Source organism: Mobula birostris, chromosome 25, assembly GCF_030028105.1.
Source record: "Mobula birostris isolate sMobBir1 chromosome 25, sMobBir1.hap1, whole genome shotgun sequence".
Lineage (NCBI taxonomy): Eukaryota > Metazoa > Chordata > Chondrichthyes > Myliobatiformes > Myliobatidae > Mobula > Mobula birostris.
The window spans coordinates 38367309-38382280 of record NC_092394.1 but is presented as its reverse complement, the minus strand read 5'-3'; the positions used below and the strand labels follow the sequence as shown (position 1 = coordinate 38382280).

General features: G+C 44.8%; 1 protein-coding gene across 3 annotated transcripts in view; it reads left to right on the top strand.

The window, feature by feature from the left end:
• Window positions 1–14972, top strand: part of abhd11 (abhydrolase domain containing 11) — a 31259-nt gene that overhangs the window by 3701 nt on the left and 12586 nt on the right. The window contains exons 2-5 of one of the 3 annotated variants that reach the window (XM_072243093.1): window positions 8593–8901; window positions 10220–10355; window positions 10549–10722; window positions 14369–14539. In XM_072243093.1, coding sequence (XP_072099194.1) covers window positions 8819–8901; window positions 10220–10355; window positions 10549–10722; window positions 14369–14539 — 564 coding nt within the window. In that variant the 5' untranslated portion in view covers window positions 8593–8818. The other 2 variants (XM_072243094.1, XM_072243095.1) reach the window with 2 other exon arrangements.

Below are 14972 nucleotides of genomic sequence, written 5' to 3'. Positions count from 1 at the left end.
ATGTGGAATATACCAGACTTTCCCATCTCTGCATGAGGACCCCACGCACCCCTCATACAAACTCTTCTCCCTCCTGCCATCTGGCAAAAGGCACTGAAGCATTCAGGTTTTCACAACCAGACTATGTAAATTTCTTCCCCCAAGCCATCAGACTCCTCAATACCCAGAGCCTGGACTGACACCAACCTACTGCCCTCTAATGTGCCTATTGTCTTGTTTATTATTTACTGTAATGCCTGCACTGTTTTGTGCACTTTATGCAGTCCTGGGTAGGTCTGTAGTCTAGGGTAGTTTTTGTGTTGTTTTACGTAGTTCAGTGTAGTTTTTGTATTGTTTCATGTAGAACCGTGGTCTTGAAAAACGTTGTCTTGTTTTTACTGTGTACTGTACCAACAGTTATGGTCGAAATGACAATAAAGAGTGACTTGACTTGAAATCCCTCTTAAACTTCTTCCTTTGATCTAGAGCATGCTGTTCTGCAATTTTCCTGTTATTTGGGATGTTTACGTCCTTCTTTCTCAAATGTAAACTAATCTAGTAGTGGCCATCCACCAACTTTGCAGAATTTGTAACAAGCTCCTTGAACTTATGGTCCTCTCTTGACAAGGTTGTTCATCTTGACTGCCTTCAGGGAAATCTGCCTTGAACTGCCGCTGCCAAAGTTCATTCAAGTTCAAAACTGAGATCCTGGTATCTGTCAACTCAGGCTGTGCACAGTTTCTCCCATCACCATTGTCTCCTTTCAGTGGTCCATTCACAGTTCAACCCATCATTATTCTAATTACATAAGGTTCATTATTGTCTCTTTAAATCACTTGCAATGGCTCCAATGCTTTAAGCCCATTCATCCGTATCAGCTACTCAATTTCCAAATCTATCTCTGGCAAGTGGATATGTCTCAGTTGAGACCATCCCTGGAGATCCCTCTGATGTGGAATGTTCTCTCCATAGACAGGCATACTTTCCTGTGTATCGATGTTAGGTAGTTCACAATAGTTTTTACCATCGAATCCAGCCACTTCCAGTCCTGAAACAATGCAGCTACTCATAACCTTCTCTTGATCCACAGTGCATAAGAGAATGCATGTCCTTTTTCCTGTGAGGTTGGGCTTGTTCATGAGGTTTACTGTGCAGAACACTGGTTTACTTCCTTGGTCTAGGAAAACGCAAGTCTTGTTACCCTTCTTAGACTTCACTTGTACTGGAATTATGGGAAGTTTACAATCATGATTGTCATCTCCTGTAAGGCCTTTGAATACCAGGGCACTACTCAATGCTGGTCTCATTCTTTCACAGTTCGCTTTGATTCTGCTCAATTTTCGTTAGAGTGAATACGAAGTATGCTGGGATGCCTGCCACCACATACCTTGCATGAAAGATGCTTCCTGCAATCCTTGCTGATATGTCCTCTACCCAGACAGCCAAAGCAGACACCATTTTCCATTAGGAAGGCAATCTTCTCATAGAAACGTAGAAACATAGAAAATAGGTGCAGGAGTAGGCAATTGGGCCCTTCGAGCCTGCACCGCCATTCAGTACGATCATGGCCGATCATCCGACTCAGAACCTTCTCTCCATAACCCCTGATCCCTTTAGCCACAAGGGCCATATCTAACTCCCTCTTAAATATAGCCAATGAACTGGCCTCAACTGTTTCCTGTGTGCAGAGAATTCCACGGATTCATCACTCTCTGTGTGAAGAAGTTTTTCCTCATCTCAGTCCTAAAAGGCCCCCCCTTTATCCTTAAACTGTGACCCCACGTTCTGGACTTCCCCAACATCGGGAACAATCTTCCTGCATCTAGCCTGTCCAATCCCATTAGAATTTTATACGTTTCAATAAGGTCCCCCCTCAATCTTCTAAATTCCAATGAGTACAAGCCCAGTTCTTCCAGTCTTTCATCATATGAAAGTCCTGCCATCCCAGGAATCAATCTGGTGAACCTTCTTTTGTACTCCCTCTATGGCAAGAACATATTTCCTCAGATTAGGGGACCAAAACTGCACACAATACTCCAGGTGTGGTCTCACCAAGGCCTTGTACAACTGCAGTAGTACCTCCCTGCTCCTGTACTCGAATCCTCTTGCTATGAACGCGAGCATACCATTCGCCTTTTTCATGATGAGCCTTTTCTCCAGCTGAGGGCAAGTACCCCCTGTGTGTTCACCCTTACAGAAAAGACAAACCCTTCCGGCTGACAAGACCATTTCCCTTCCATTAATTCCAGGGTCAGTTTTAGCTTTACTTCTCACTGTGGCCACAGTAGTGGCAAGGCTGCCTTCCTTAGCCTTAGAACGAAATTGTGACTTAATTTTGTTCACAACTTTGCTTATTGCAGGTGATGTAGCATCCTGTATATTCCCAAACACCAGGTCTGCAGCAATCTTTGCTTGCCTTTCAATAAAATCAACTATGTCAGCAAAGCTAGTTTTACGGTTGTGCCTTTCTTGCAGTTCACAGACCACCATTCTCCATTTATCCTTAACCATATACAGCAATCTCTTTATGACAATCGGAATTTCTTTCATAGTATTGTAATAGCCTCTAAGAAAAAGACTGTAGTCTTGAAGAGCTTTCACATCCTCAGATTTGATAGCTACCCAATAAAGTTGTTATTTCATTTTGCTTCCTCATAATATCCATAATACTGTTTTGACCTCTATTTTCTGAAACAAGAGTGTTTCCATGCTATAAGTGAATGTCCCTGTGAGCCCTTTGAGCTATTGAATATGATGTAGGTTCAGACTGCCACATTAGGGCAGGCTGATGGCAAACACCCTGAACTACATCTTGGGTGTCTTGTTCATGCTTCACAGACACTTGAGGAACAAATGAATCAGATTTGACATTGGTTGTTTTGTCTTTCTTTCTGCCTTTTCAATATATGAATTCACACCGCAGGAGTGTCCTTTTGGAGCACCAGAACACTAGAAGTCCTCAGCACATTATCTTTAGCCAGATGTATGGCAATTTCTTCCTCCAAGTTAAACTGTTCCTTCCTTCTCCGTACTTCTATAGCGATAATCATTCCTCTCGCTCCTCCAACGCATGCTTGTCCTTCAATAATCATCGACCTACACTAATGCAGCTAAATCAGCCTCTGTTTTAATGTGTGCAGAGACTCCAATAATTTCCCAACCACTGAGGTTAAGGCTAACTCGCCTATAATTTCCTTTCTTTTGCCTTCCTCCCTTCTTAAAGAGTGAAGTGATATTTGCAATCTTCTAGTCCTCTGGGGACCATGCCAGAATTAAGTAATTCTTGAAAATCATGACTAATGCATCTGCTATCTCTTCAACAACCTCCCCCGGGACTCTGGAATGTAGTCTGTCTGGTCCAGGTGACTTATCCAACTTAAGACCTTTCAGTTTGCCTCGCACTTTTTCCTTTGTATTAGCAATTGCACTCACTCCTGCTCCCTGACACTTACGGACTCTGGCACCTTGTGAATACTGAATGTGAATTGTGAATATTGTGAATACCACAGTGAAGACTGATGCAAAATACCCATTAAGTTCATCTGCCATTTCTTTGTCCCCATTACTACCTCACCAGCATTATTTTCCAATGGTCCAATATCAACTCTCGCCTCCCTTTTACTCTTGATATAACTGAAAATAAACTTCCAGTATTCTGCTTTATATTATTGGCTAGTTTGCCCTCATATTTCATCTTTTCCCTTCTTATAGCTTTTTTAGTTGCTTTTTCTTGGATTTTAAAAGCTTTCTAATCATCCAACTTCCCACTCACTTTTGCTATCTTGTATGCCTTTCCCTTAACTTTTATGCAGACCTGAATTTCCCTTGTCAGCCACGGTTGCCTACCCCCGCCACTTCAAAACAACTTCTTCTGTGGGACATAGCTATCCTGCACCTTGTGAACTATTCCCAGAAACTTCAGCCATCTCTGCTCTGCCATCATCCCCACCAGTATCCTCCTCCAATCCACCTGGGCAAGCTCCTCTCTCACTCCTCTGTAATTCTCATAATTCCATTGCGATACCAATGCATGTGACTTATGCTTCTCCCTCTCAAATTGCAGTATGAATTCTATCATATTATGATCACTGCCTCTTAAGGGTTCCTCTATATTAAGCTCCCTAATAAGACCTGGGTCATTACAAAGAGTAGGCTCAAGCACAAGCTGCTCCTAATATTCTACGTCACCTCTTTTTAACGATGTAATTCCATCTCTTGCCAACAGAACCACACCACCGCCTCTGCCTTCCTGCCTGTCCTTTCAATACAAAGTGTATCCTGCAATGTTAAACTCCTAACTATGGCCTTCTTTCAGCCACACTCAGTAATGCCTACGATGTCATACTGACCAATCTCTAATTGCATGTGGGTTCGTCTACCTTATTCCAAATGCTACGTGCATTTAGATATAGCATCTTCGATCCTGCATTCTTTGCCCATTTGAATTTTGCCTCTGTGGTACAACTTGCTCTTTGCTCTGTCTGCATTTGTACCCAGCCATTGGTTTGTCCTTCCTTACATTCATGTTACATCCATCATCTACTTGTAAACCTGCTGGCTCATCTTCAGCTCTACCATCCTGGTTCCCATCCCTCTGCCATATTAGTTTAAACCACTCCCAACAGCTCTGGTAAACCTGCCTGCAAAAATATTGATCCCCCTTGGATTCAAGTGTAACTTGCCCCAGGAGAGGCCCCAGTTACCCAGAAATATGAATCTCCTTCCCCTGCTCCAATTCTTCAGCCACACATTTATCTGCCACCTCATTCTATTCCTATCCTCACTGTCACGTGGCACAGGCAGCAATCCCAAGATTACTACCCTTGAGGTCCTGCTTCTCAGCTTCCTTCTTAACTCCCTGTACTCTGCTTTCAGGACCTCCTCCCTTTTTCTACCTATGTCATTAGTTCCAATAAGTACCACGACTTCTGGCTTCTCACCCTCCCTTTACAGGATATTGTGGACATGTTCAGAAACATCACGGACTCTGGCACCTGGGAGGCAAACTACCATCCATGTTTCCTTCTCACATCCACAGAATCACCTATCTGTCCCCCTGACTATAGAGTCCCCTATTACTGCTGCCATCCTCTCCTGTTCCCTGCCCTTCTGAGTCACAGGGCCAGACTCTGTGCCAGAGGCACGGCCTCTGTTGCTTTCCCCAGGTAGGTTCCCCTTCCCCCACCCACCCCGACAGTACTCAAAATAGAGTACTTATTGTTGAGGGGGACGGTGACAGGAGTGCTCTCCACTATCTGACGTTCTCCCTTCCCTCTCCTGACAGTCACCCGTTTATCTGCCTCCTGTAGCCTTGGAGTGACATGCTTCCAAATAACTAAGTTCCAAGCCGAGAAAAGTATGTTCATTCCTTTATTACGAAACCAGCAAAGCTGAATTATCTTAAAGAAATGGAAAAACTAATATAACTAAATTCAGTGATACAGCAAAATAAAAGTAATTAATGTTCAAATTAGCATAATTAATCAAAGTAAGTGGTAAATCAGAAGGCAGAGCTTAGGAGGGTTAATGGTGCCTAACGGCCACTCATTTGCTTGCATCTTCGGAAATAGCTCTATTTCCATCTTTAATATCTCTATTTTTCCCTGACCTAGAGTTACATGTTGACTATGGTTCTTTGCGGGAATAGGACCCACTCTCGGGGGTTTCACAACCGTCCGTTGTTGTTCGGCACGCCAAAGGCTTGGTGGCCTAAGGGTCCAGCTTGGATTCGGAAGCCTAGGATCTTGGGGCTCTGGAGATGGGCGGATTGAGGGTCGGTGTCACAGTATGGGACCCGTGTGTCGTCAGGGGAGTCGGGATATGAGACTATGTACCTGAAGACCCAGGTTCTTTGAGATCTTCAAGCACAGAGCTTAAAAAAAGCGACGTGGCAGACTTTTAGTATCGTAATCCAGCCAGTTGATTGTTATGTCTCCCTGCTCGCTGGGAAAATGGAGACACCTTTTTCTCCCTTATTAGGGAGAGAAAGAACCTGCGGTTTGTCAAATACTGGGTGAAACACGAAGTCTTTGGGGTAACTGTAAGTCTGAGTCTTTGCTATTGCTTTGCTCACGCTTGAGTGTTGGGTGGCGGTGCCAATGCTTTTTTTTGCCGGTGGGGGAGGGGGGAACTGGGGGGGGGGACTTTGGGGTTCTAACATTTAATTGTCGTTCATTCTTTGGGGCACTCCTCTGTTTTGGTGGATGGTTGCGAAGAAAAAGCATTTCAGGATGTATATTGTATACATCTGACGTTAAATTGTACCTTTGAAGTGGTCAACAAGAAATAATCACCACCAGCTCAATCCCCCTCAACTAAACTAAAACTAAGACAAAGCAAGAAAACATAAGTATACTCATTTGCTCCTAACATGCCCCAACCGGTATGACAAATAACCCATAATAAGCACCCAACACAAGATACAATACGGACAGACAGAAATTAGATACATGGCTCCTACATCGCTAAAGTGAGTGTGGGAATCAGGGGCATTCACAGGTTATTAGGGAAACATAGAAATTAACATCTAGTGAGCCAGATGTCAAACTATCTAAACAATTGCAAACAAAATGCTGGTGGAACGCAGCAGGCCGGACAGCATTCATAGGAACCCTTCGTCAGGATTCGCCAGCATTTTGTGTGTGTTGCTTGTATTTCCAGCATCTGCAGATTTCCTCGTGTTTGCGTATCTAAACAATTGGATGGCCAGTCATCTGTGTTTTCCTGTATCAAGTGAATCAAAAGCCAAACCCAGAAGATGCTAAGCATCTGAGATGAGAAATAGGAACCACTAGAATTTGCTGAACCATTGACAGCAAAGGAGGATACACTCAAAAACTTCTATAGATGTACCGTGGAGAGCATTCTGACAGGCTGCATCACTGTCTGGTATGGAGGCGCTACTGCACAGGATCAAAAGAAGCTGTAGAAGGTTGTAAATCTAGTCAGCTCCATCTAGGGTACTAGCCTACAAAGTACCCAGGACATCTTTAGGGAGCACTGTCTCAGAAAGGCAGCATCCATTATTAAAGACGTCCAGCACCCAGGGCATGCCCTTTTCTCACTGTTACCATCAGGTAGGAGATACAGAAGCCTGAAGGTACATACTCAGCGATTCAGGAACAGTTTCTTCCCCTCTGCCATCCAATTCCTAAATGGACATTGAAGCTTTTGGACACTACCTCACTTTTTTAAATATACAGTATTTCTGGTTTTGCACATTTTTCAATAATCTATTCAATATACATAATTGATTTACTTGTTTATTTATTATGTTTTTTTTCCCTCTCTGCTAGATTATGTATTGCATTGCTGCTAAGTTAACAAATTTCTCGTCACATGCCAAAGAACCTGATTCTGAGATGGTAGTGAGGGGGGCAGATTGGGCATGTTGTGGTGACAGAATATGTTCCAATGGGGGTGAGTTCTGATGAAAAGCCATCCACCTCAAACATTAATGGCATTTACACTGCACAGATGCTGCCTGACCAACTATTTCCAACATTTGCTGTTTTCAATTCAAGCAAACAGAGGCATGCTTTGCCCTGTAAATGCCATAGCTTTCCTGAAGAAAACACAAGGACATCAGCGTGACACAGTTCTTAAAGCAAGAGATAAGAGACTGCAAATGCTGGTATCTGGAGCCACAGGCAGTTTACTTGTGGAATTCAGCGGGTTAACATAGAAACATGGAAAATCTACAGCACAATACAGGCCCTTCGGCCCACAATGCTGTGCCAAACATGTACTTACTTTAGGAATTACCTAGGGCTACCCATAGTCCTCTATTTTTCTAAGTTCCACATACCTATCCAGGAGTCTCTTAAAAGACCTTATCGTATCTGCCTCAACCATCGTTGCCGGCAGCCCATTCCACGCACTCGCCACTCTCTCATAAAAAAACTTACCCCTGACATCTCCTCTGTACCTACTTCCAAGCACCTTAAAACTGTGCCCTCTCCTGTTAGGCTCTTCAGCCCTGGGAAAAGCCTCTGACTATCCACACGATCAATGCCTCTCATCATCTTATACAAAATAGTAAATGAGTGTAAGTAAGTGGTTAAGCAGCATGTGTGGGGAAAGGAAATGCCTACGTTTCAGGCTGAAACCTTACACCAGGGCGGAGGGTGGAGATGGCCAGTGTAAAGAGGAGAGGGGGAATCGTGAAACAGATCTAACAGTTAATAAGACCACCACCTTATATTGCCAGAGACTCGGGTTCAGTCCTAACCTTGGGTGCTGTCTGTGTGGAGTTTAAATGTTCTCTTCTTGATCGTGTGGGTTTCCTCCAGTAGCTCTGGTTTTCTCCATATCCCAAAGACGTGCAGGTTGATAGGTAAATTGCCCGAGTTATAGAATCTAGACGAGTTGATGGGAATGTGAGGAGAGTAAAAATGGTATTTACAAATAATTAATATACTGTTTCTGGGGTTGATTGATTAGTGAACCTTATGGACCTGTTTCCATGCTGTATCTTCCTATGACCCATGTATCCTCTTTGTACTAAATTAGAATGAAAAGGTAAGGGAGGGGTTGAACATTGTTCAGTCGGGAATTTGGAAGAGTTGTCACTTGTTTCATTCACCCACCTTTGGTCACTTGACATTTCCACAGATTGACCTGAACCGTATAAAAGTCACTAAGCTCAATTACTTTTTGGACTTTTGGGCAAACATCCTGCCTTTTCCCAGTGTTCAGAAAAAGTAAAAGCGTACAACCCTGTTCGAACGGATGAAACACGCATGCGCGGCAGCCTTGCCGGTAGAGACCAGAAGTCGGAGAGCGTTCCTGCCGGGCAGCCGGCCTGTGACGATATCAGACGTCGCCGGGAGAGGGGGCAATGCGCCGGCCGGTGTTGCGGAGCTGCTGCTGGGCGGGTCGGTGGCTGCGGCCTAGAGCGGTCAGTAGGGCGGCCGCAGCTAGGTGAGTGAGTGAAGTGTCCGGTGCAGAGCGATTTAAGTAATTGAGAGCGGTCAGTGGGGCGGGCGAGGTTTCTTTTTACAATGGACTTCCCATTTGGTGTGCTGCGCTCCTGTCCGGCCGATCTCCATGAGGATTGAGTGTCGATGGGCAGGTGGGTCACGGCACCGAGAACAGGCCCTGTAATGGAGGTGTGGGGCTGCCCCTGAACCCTCTTTCCCCCCACACACACATTGGCATTCAGTGGGTGGGTATACTGCGTTATTTATTTATATAACCACCTCCCCCTCGTACCCCATCCGTTATTTATTTATATACACACATTCTTTCTCTCTCTCTCCTTTTTCTCCCTCTGTCCCTCTGACTACACCCCTTGCCCATCCTCTGGGTTCCCCCCCCGCCGTCTTTCTCCCCGGACCTCCTGTCCCATGATCCTCTCTTATCCCTTTTGCCAATCACCTGCCCAGCTCTTGGCTCCATCCCTCCCCCTCCTGTCTTCTCCTATCATTTTGGATCTCCCCCTCCCCTTCCCACTTTCAAATCTCTTACTAACTTTTCCTTCAGTTAGTCCTGACGAAGGGTCTCAGCCTGAAACGTCGACTGTACCTCTTCCTAGAGATGCTGCCTGGCCTGCTGCGTTCACCAACAACTTTGATGTGTGTTGCTTGAATTTCCAGCATCTGCAGAATGCCTGTTGTTTGATTTATGGGGATTTGTTTTCGGGGTGGATTTGGTCCACAGGAGGTTAAGAGTCACCTGCCTACAGACCCAGCCTTAGCGCTGACCTTGGGTGCAGGCTCCATGCTACCATTTGTACATAAGTGGATGGAGTTTCCCTGGGGCGTGATTGATTTCTGCTTCCTAGACATGCGCTCGTTAGTTTTGATCAGTATAAGTAGCAAAAGAGGGCATATGAAAGAAAATAAGCTTCTGTGTTACAGGAAAATAAGGGGAAACGTAACTAATGGTGGCAGGCATGGGCTTGTTGACCTGAATGACCTTGTTTTTGTCATGATTAGTAAGTTCTTGCATTGATTAGCAGGATAACTTTGGAGAATCTGTTTGAATGGGATGGTTATGATAGATTGGGAGAGTGGTGTTAAGCTGAAAAGATGTTGGGACAGTTGAGTTACAGGGTCTTGGATTTGGAGGTGTGTTTTTGTGGAATGTGTTTTTGTTTTGCCTCTGAAGTTTTCTAACACCGGAAGTCTATTTTCTGCAGTGTTACTGTTTCATTCTGTAGGTCCTCTCAATTAATTGATGTTGAGAGCCATTTTCTTGCAAGTTATCTGTATAATTATTTCTTCTGACCTGTTCATAGACCTGTGGACCTCGCCTATAACCTAATAAATGGCAGAAACTCAGAAACTCCCCTGGTCTTTCTCCATGGACTCTTGGGCAGTAAATCAAACTTTCATTCAATTTCTAAAGCGTTATTTCAGCGAACAGGCAGGACGGTGAGTGATGCAAAAGTATTGATTCTCGTACACGCAGTTTATTTTTCCGCTGTAGTTAACAACTTGTATAATTCAGTCCTTCATGGAGACTTTGTAGTAGTCCGGGTGATTTTTTTTTTGGTCTGCTTTTAAAGTTGTAGGACAGGATCATTCCATCTGTTCACACTCTGACCATTTTCTGTTGTCCAAGCAGGTGGTGACGGTGGATAGCCGTAACCATGGTGATAGTGGACACAGTCCAGTGATGACCTATGAAGCAATGAGCCTTGATCTTCAAAACATGCTGAACAAGTTGGAGCTACCCGAGTGTATCCTGTTAGGACACAGCATGGGTGGCAAGATTGCAATGACAACAGCACTGCAAAATGTAAGTTGAATTGCCGGTAGAGAATGTGATTAATGAGCTGTTTATCGTTAGTTTTGATTAATGGTGAGAGTTCAGGTTGTTCCAATGGTTTAATGTGGGCTGACTGATCAATGTAACATTGAGCTGTAAGGATCTGTACCGAGTTAGCTGATCTGAGCTTGGTTAATATTTGGGTGTTTCTGTTGGATATTTGACCTTTAGATTAGGAGGTCAACAAGAAAAATCAGCCCACTTTTATTATTAAGAAAGATGTCTGATAAAGGCTGGTTTACTGTGAAATACACAGCCGACCCTGACGATAACAGTGAATTCTGCACCTGTCACGAGTTTGAGCTCTTCTTCCATTGCCTCCCTCTCTGAGCCCACTTCTTTGACAAGGATTCCACACACACTGTGCTGATGGCCTCTTCTCCTGTCCTCAACCCTTCTCCTCTTAGACAACCTGCTCTGGATCTTTTCATCTCTAATTAAATGAGGCATCAACCTGGACAATCTCAGCACTCCTCTCTCCACCTTGATTGAGCCTTACTCCCTCTGAACACATTGCCCTCCAGTCTCCGCACTGATCCCAACCTGACCCTCAAGCTCGTGGACGATGGGAGTGCTATAGTGTGGCGCACTGTGCAACTCTCAGACAGTTTCCTCATACCTACCACTCGAAGAGGACACCATTCCAGACCATCAGAAAACTGTCTCTGACACTGTCACTGACCTCATCCACTCTGGAGAACTCCTATTCATTGCCACCAAATTCATAGTTCTCTGAACCCACACTGCTCACTTTTACCCAAGATCCACTAACTGGACTGTCCGGGTAGGCCTGTCGCCCTTGCTTGCTGCTGCCCCACTGAACTTGTGTCCTTGTATCTTGATTCCATTCTATCTACCTTGTTTCAGTTCCTTCCCACCTACATCCGCGACATTTCTCATGCCCTCTATCTCCTTAGTAACATTCAGTTCCCTGGTCCTGACCGCTTCATCTTCACCATGGATGTTCAGTCCTTATATACTTCTATCCCTCATCAGGAAAACCTCAAAACTCTCTTCTTTTTTTCTTGACAAAAGAACCAACTAGTCTTCCTCCACCACCCTCCACTGTCTGGCAGAACTGTCTGCCTCATCCTGAACAAGTTTTCCTTTAGTTCCTCTCACTTTCTTCCAACTGGAGGAGTGGCCATGGGCCCCAGCTATGTCTTCCTCTTTGGTTATGTAGAACAGTCTGTGTTCGAAGCTGGTTATTCTCCACAACTCGTCCTCCACTACATTGAAGACTGCTTTGGTGCTGCTTCGTGCACCCATGCTGAGCTTGTCAATTTTATCAACATTGCCTCTAACTTCCACTTGGGCCTTAAATTCACTTGGTCAATTTCTGGCACATACCTTGCCTTTCTTGATCAATCAATGTCTTTTATAAACCTACTGATTCCCACGGTTACCTCTTCCCACCCTATCTCCTGTAAAAATGCTATTCCCTTTTCTCAGTTTCTTTGCCTCTGCCACATCCTCCTCCTTTAAAGAATGGGTTTACCTCTCTTCACTTTTGATGATGCCCTCACCTGCATCTCTTCTAATTCCTATACATCTGTACTCACCTCATCTTCCTGCCACCTTAATAGTGATAAAGCAGGGGTCCCCAACCTTTTTTGCACTGTGGACCCGTTTAATATTGACAACATTCTTGCGGACCGGCTGACTCGGGGGGGGGGGGGCCGCGGGGGGTGTGCGGGTAGGGTTGCCAATGGACAAGAGTAGCAGTCAAATGCGTTGTGTTTACCCAGAGAAAGACTACAATGACCATGAAGCCTTGCGCGCGCACCAGTGCGCATGCCTGTACCTGCCGATTTTTTTTCTGCAAATCGTTTTTGGCGATTCTGTTCGGGCGGGGGGAGGGTGTTAATCATGACCAGAATATAGGTGATAAGTGGCTAATACACTCAATTTCGTTTCTAAAAGGGTTTATCTAATGAATTTAATATTAAACACACAGCGCATATTTTCCTCGCATGAATATAGTGATAAGTCAATTATCAGCGGAGGACAGGGGAGCTTGAAGTAAGTGTTGAACGAACCTCCAGTAGAAGTGGTAGAGGCAGGTTCGATATTATCATTTAAAGAAAAATTGGATAGGTATATGGACAGGAAAGGAATGGAGAGTTATGGGCTGAGTGCAGGTTGGTGGGACTAGGTGAGAATAGTGTTCGGCACGGACTAGAAGGGCTGAGATGGCCTGTTTCCGTGCTGTAATTGTTATATGGTTATATAAGTAAGTCAATAGCATCATAACATTTTAAGTAACGTTTGGATATTAAACACACAGCACATATTTTCCCCGTATGAACATATAAAATCATTGCAACACACCAATATCGCTGAATCAGTGGGAGCCCTGGGCTTGTTTTCCTGCAACAAGACGGTCCTATCGAGGCGTGATGGGAGACAGCGATACTCGAACGGGGTTCCTTATGTCCAGTCTATTCTGCAATTTAGTTTTCATTGTATTCATTGCAGAAAACACTGCTTTGCAGAAAGATGTTGGAAATGGAAGCAACGTTTTCAGTGCTATCTCAGGATATTTAGCCTTGACTTTGATCCAGAATGCTGGCAGAAATGTTACGTCAAACATACTTTTCAGCCCGCCGTCATTTGCAAGCTCAAGGAGTTGATCCTCTTCCCGCGCTGACATGGATGACGCGCGGGTAATGACCTCGCGTGCGTAATGGCTGAACAGTGGGCGTGACGAGGAATGAGGAAAGGTGCAGCTGACTTCTATTGCCAGATCATATCGTTTCCTCGCGGCCTGGTAGCACATGCTTTGTGACCCGGTACCGGTCCGCGACCTGGTGGTTGGGGACCACTGTGATAAAGTACCCATCATAAATTGAGGGACTACTTCATCAAGTACCTCCACACCATCCACCACAAGCGGGACTTCCCAGTTCTGACATGTTGGTCCGTGGCCACCTCTTGTGCCAAGAAGAGGCCACCCTCAGGGTGGAGGAGCAACACCTTGTATTCCGTCTAAATAGCCTCCAACCTGAAGGCATTAATATTGATTTCTCCTTCTGGTAAACAAATTTAACCCCCCCCCCATTCCCCACTCTCACCTTTTACCTCTTCTCACCTGCTTATTACTTCCCCCGGGTCCCCTCCTTCCCGTTCTCCTATGGTCCTCCCTCTCGCCTATCAGATTCGTCCTTCTCCAGCCCTTTACTTTTCCCACCAACCTAGCTTCACCTGTCACCTTCCAGCTAGCCTCCTGAAGAAGGGTCTCGGCCTGAAACATCAGACTATCTATTAATTTCCATAGTTGCTGCCTAACCTGCGGAGTTCCTCCAGCATTTTGTGTGTGTGTGCGTGTGGCTTTGGAATTTCAGCATCTGCAGACTTCCTCATTTATGATGATGTGCCTTCCTGGTATTTGCACACATCCATGGCAGATATCGCTGAACTATCAGGACTGATTAACATCTCATCAGCACGAGGACACTTGCTACTGAGGTTGTTAAACTGGAAAATAAACTTCAAAATTATTTTGTGGCATATAGTTCAGTGTGACATCACCCCAGTCCACTAACCCATGGGAGAGGTGGCTCATCTTTATGGTACAAGCCACAGATGGTAACAATATTTTATTACCTTTGCACAGCCGAGGCTGGTGAAAAAGCTTGTTGTCGTGGACATCAGTCCGGTTCGAACTATCTCGCAAACAGCTTTTCCAGATTATATTGCTGCTATGAAGGCGGTAACTGTGGATGCCACTTTGTCAAGATCCTCTGCACGCACCCAAGCTGACAAACAGCTGCAACTTTGCATCAAGGTAAAACATTCCTCTCAGCATTTACTTATTAAAAATAACATTTAAGTGAGAGCCAGTAAAACAGTAGAAGAGTTGAAAATACTTCAAAGCATAGCAGTGCAGTCACTGTGTTATTCCAGTGCCTGAGATTGATTAGCCATAGAATTAGATAGCTCAGAAATAGGCCCTTCAGTTCACAGGTTCTGTAACAGCCAATTAAGCACTCATCTACAGTAATCCTGCAACCATCCTGTCTTATTCTCCCCACATTCCCATTAATTCCCCCACCCCCGATCACCTACCTGTGCACTAGGAGCAATTTACAGTGGTCAGTTTAATCTGTCAGCCTGCACTTTGGGAGAAACTCGCATCGTCATAGGAGAACATGGAAATTTCACCGAGACAGTGCTGAAGGTCAGGTTTGATCCTGAGTTGTTGGAGCTATGTGAGACAC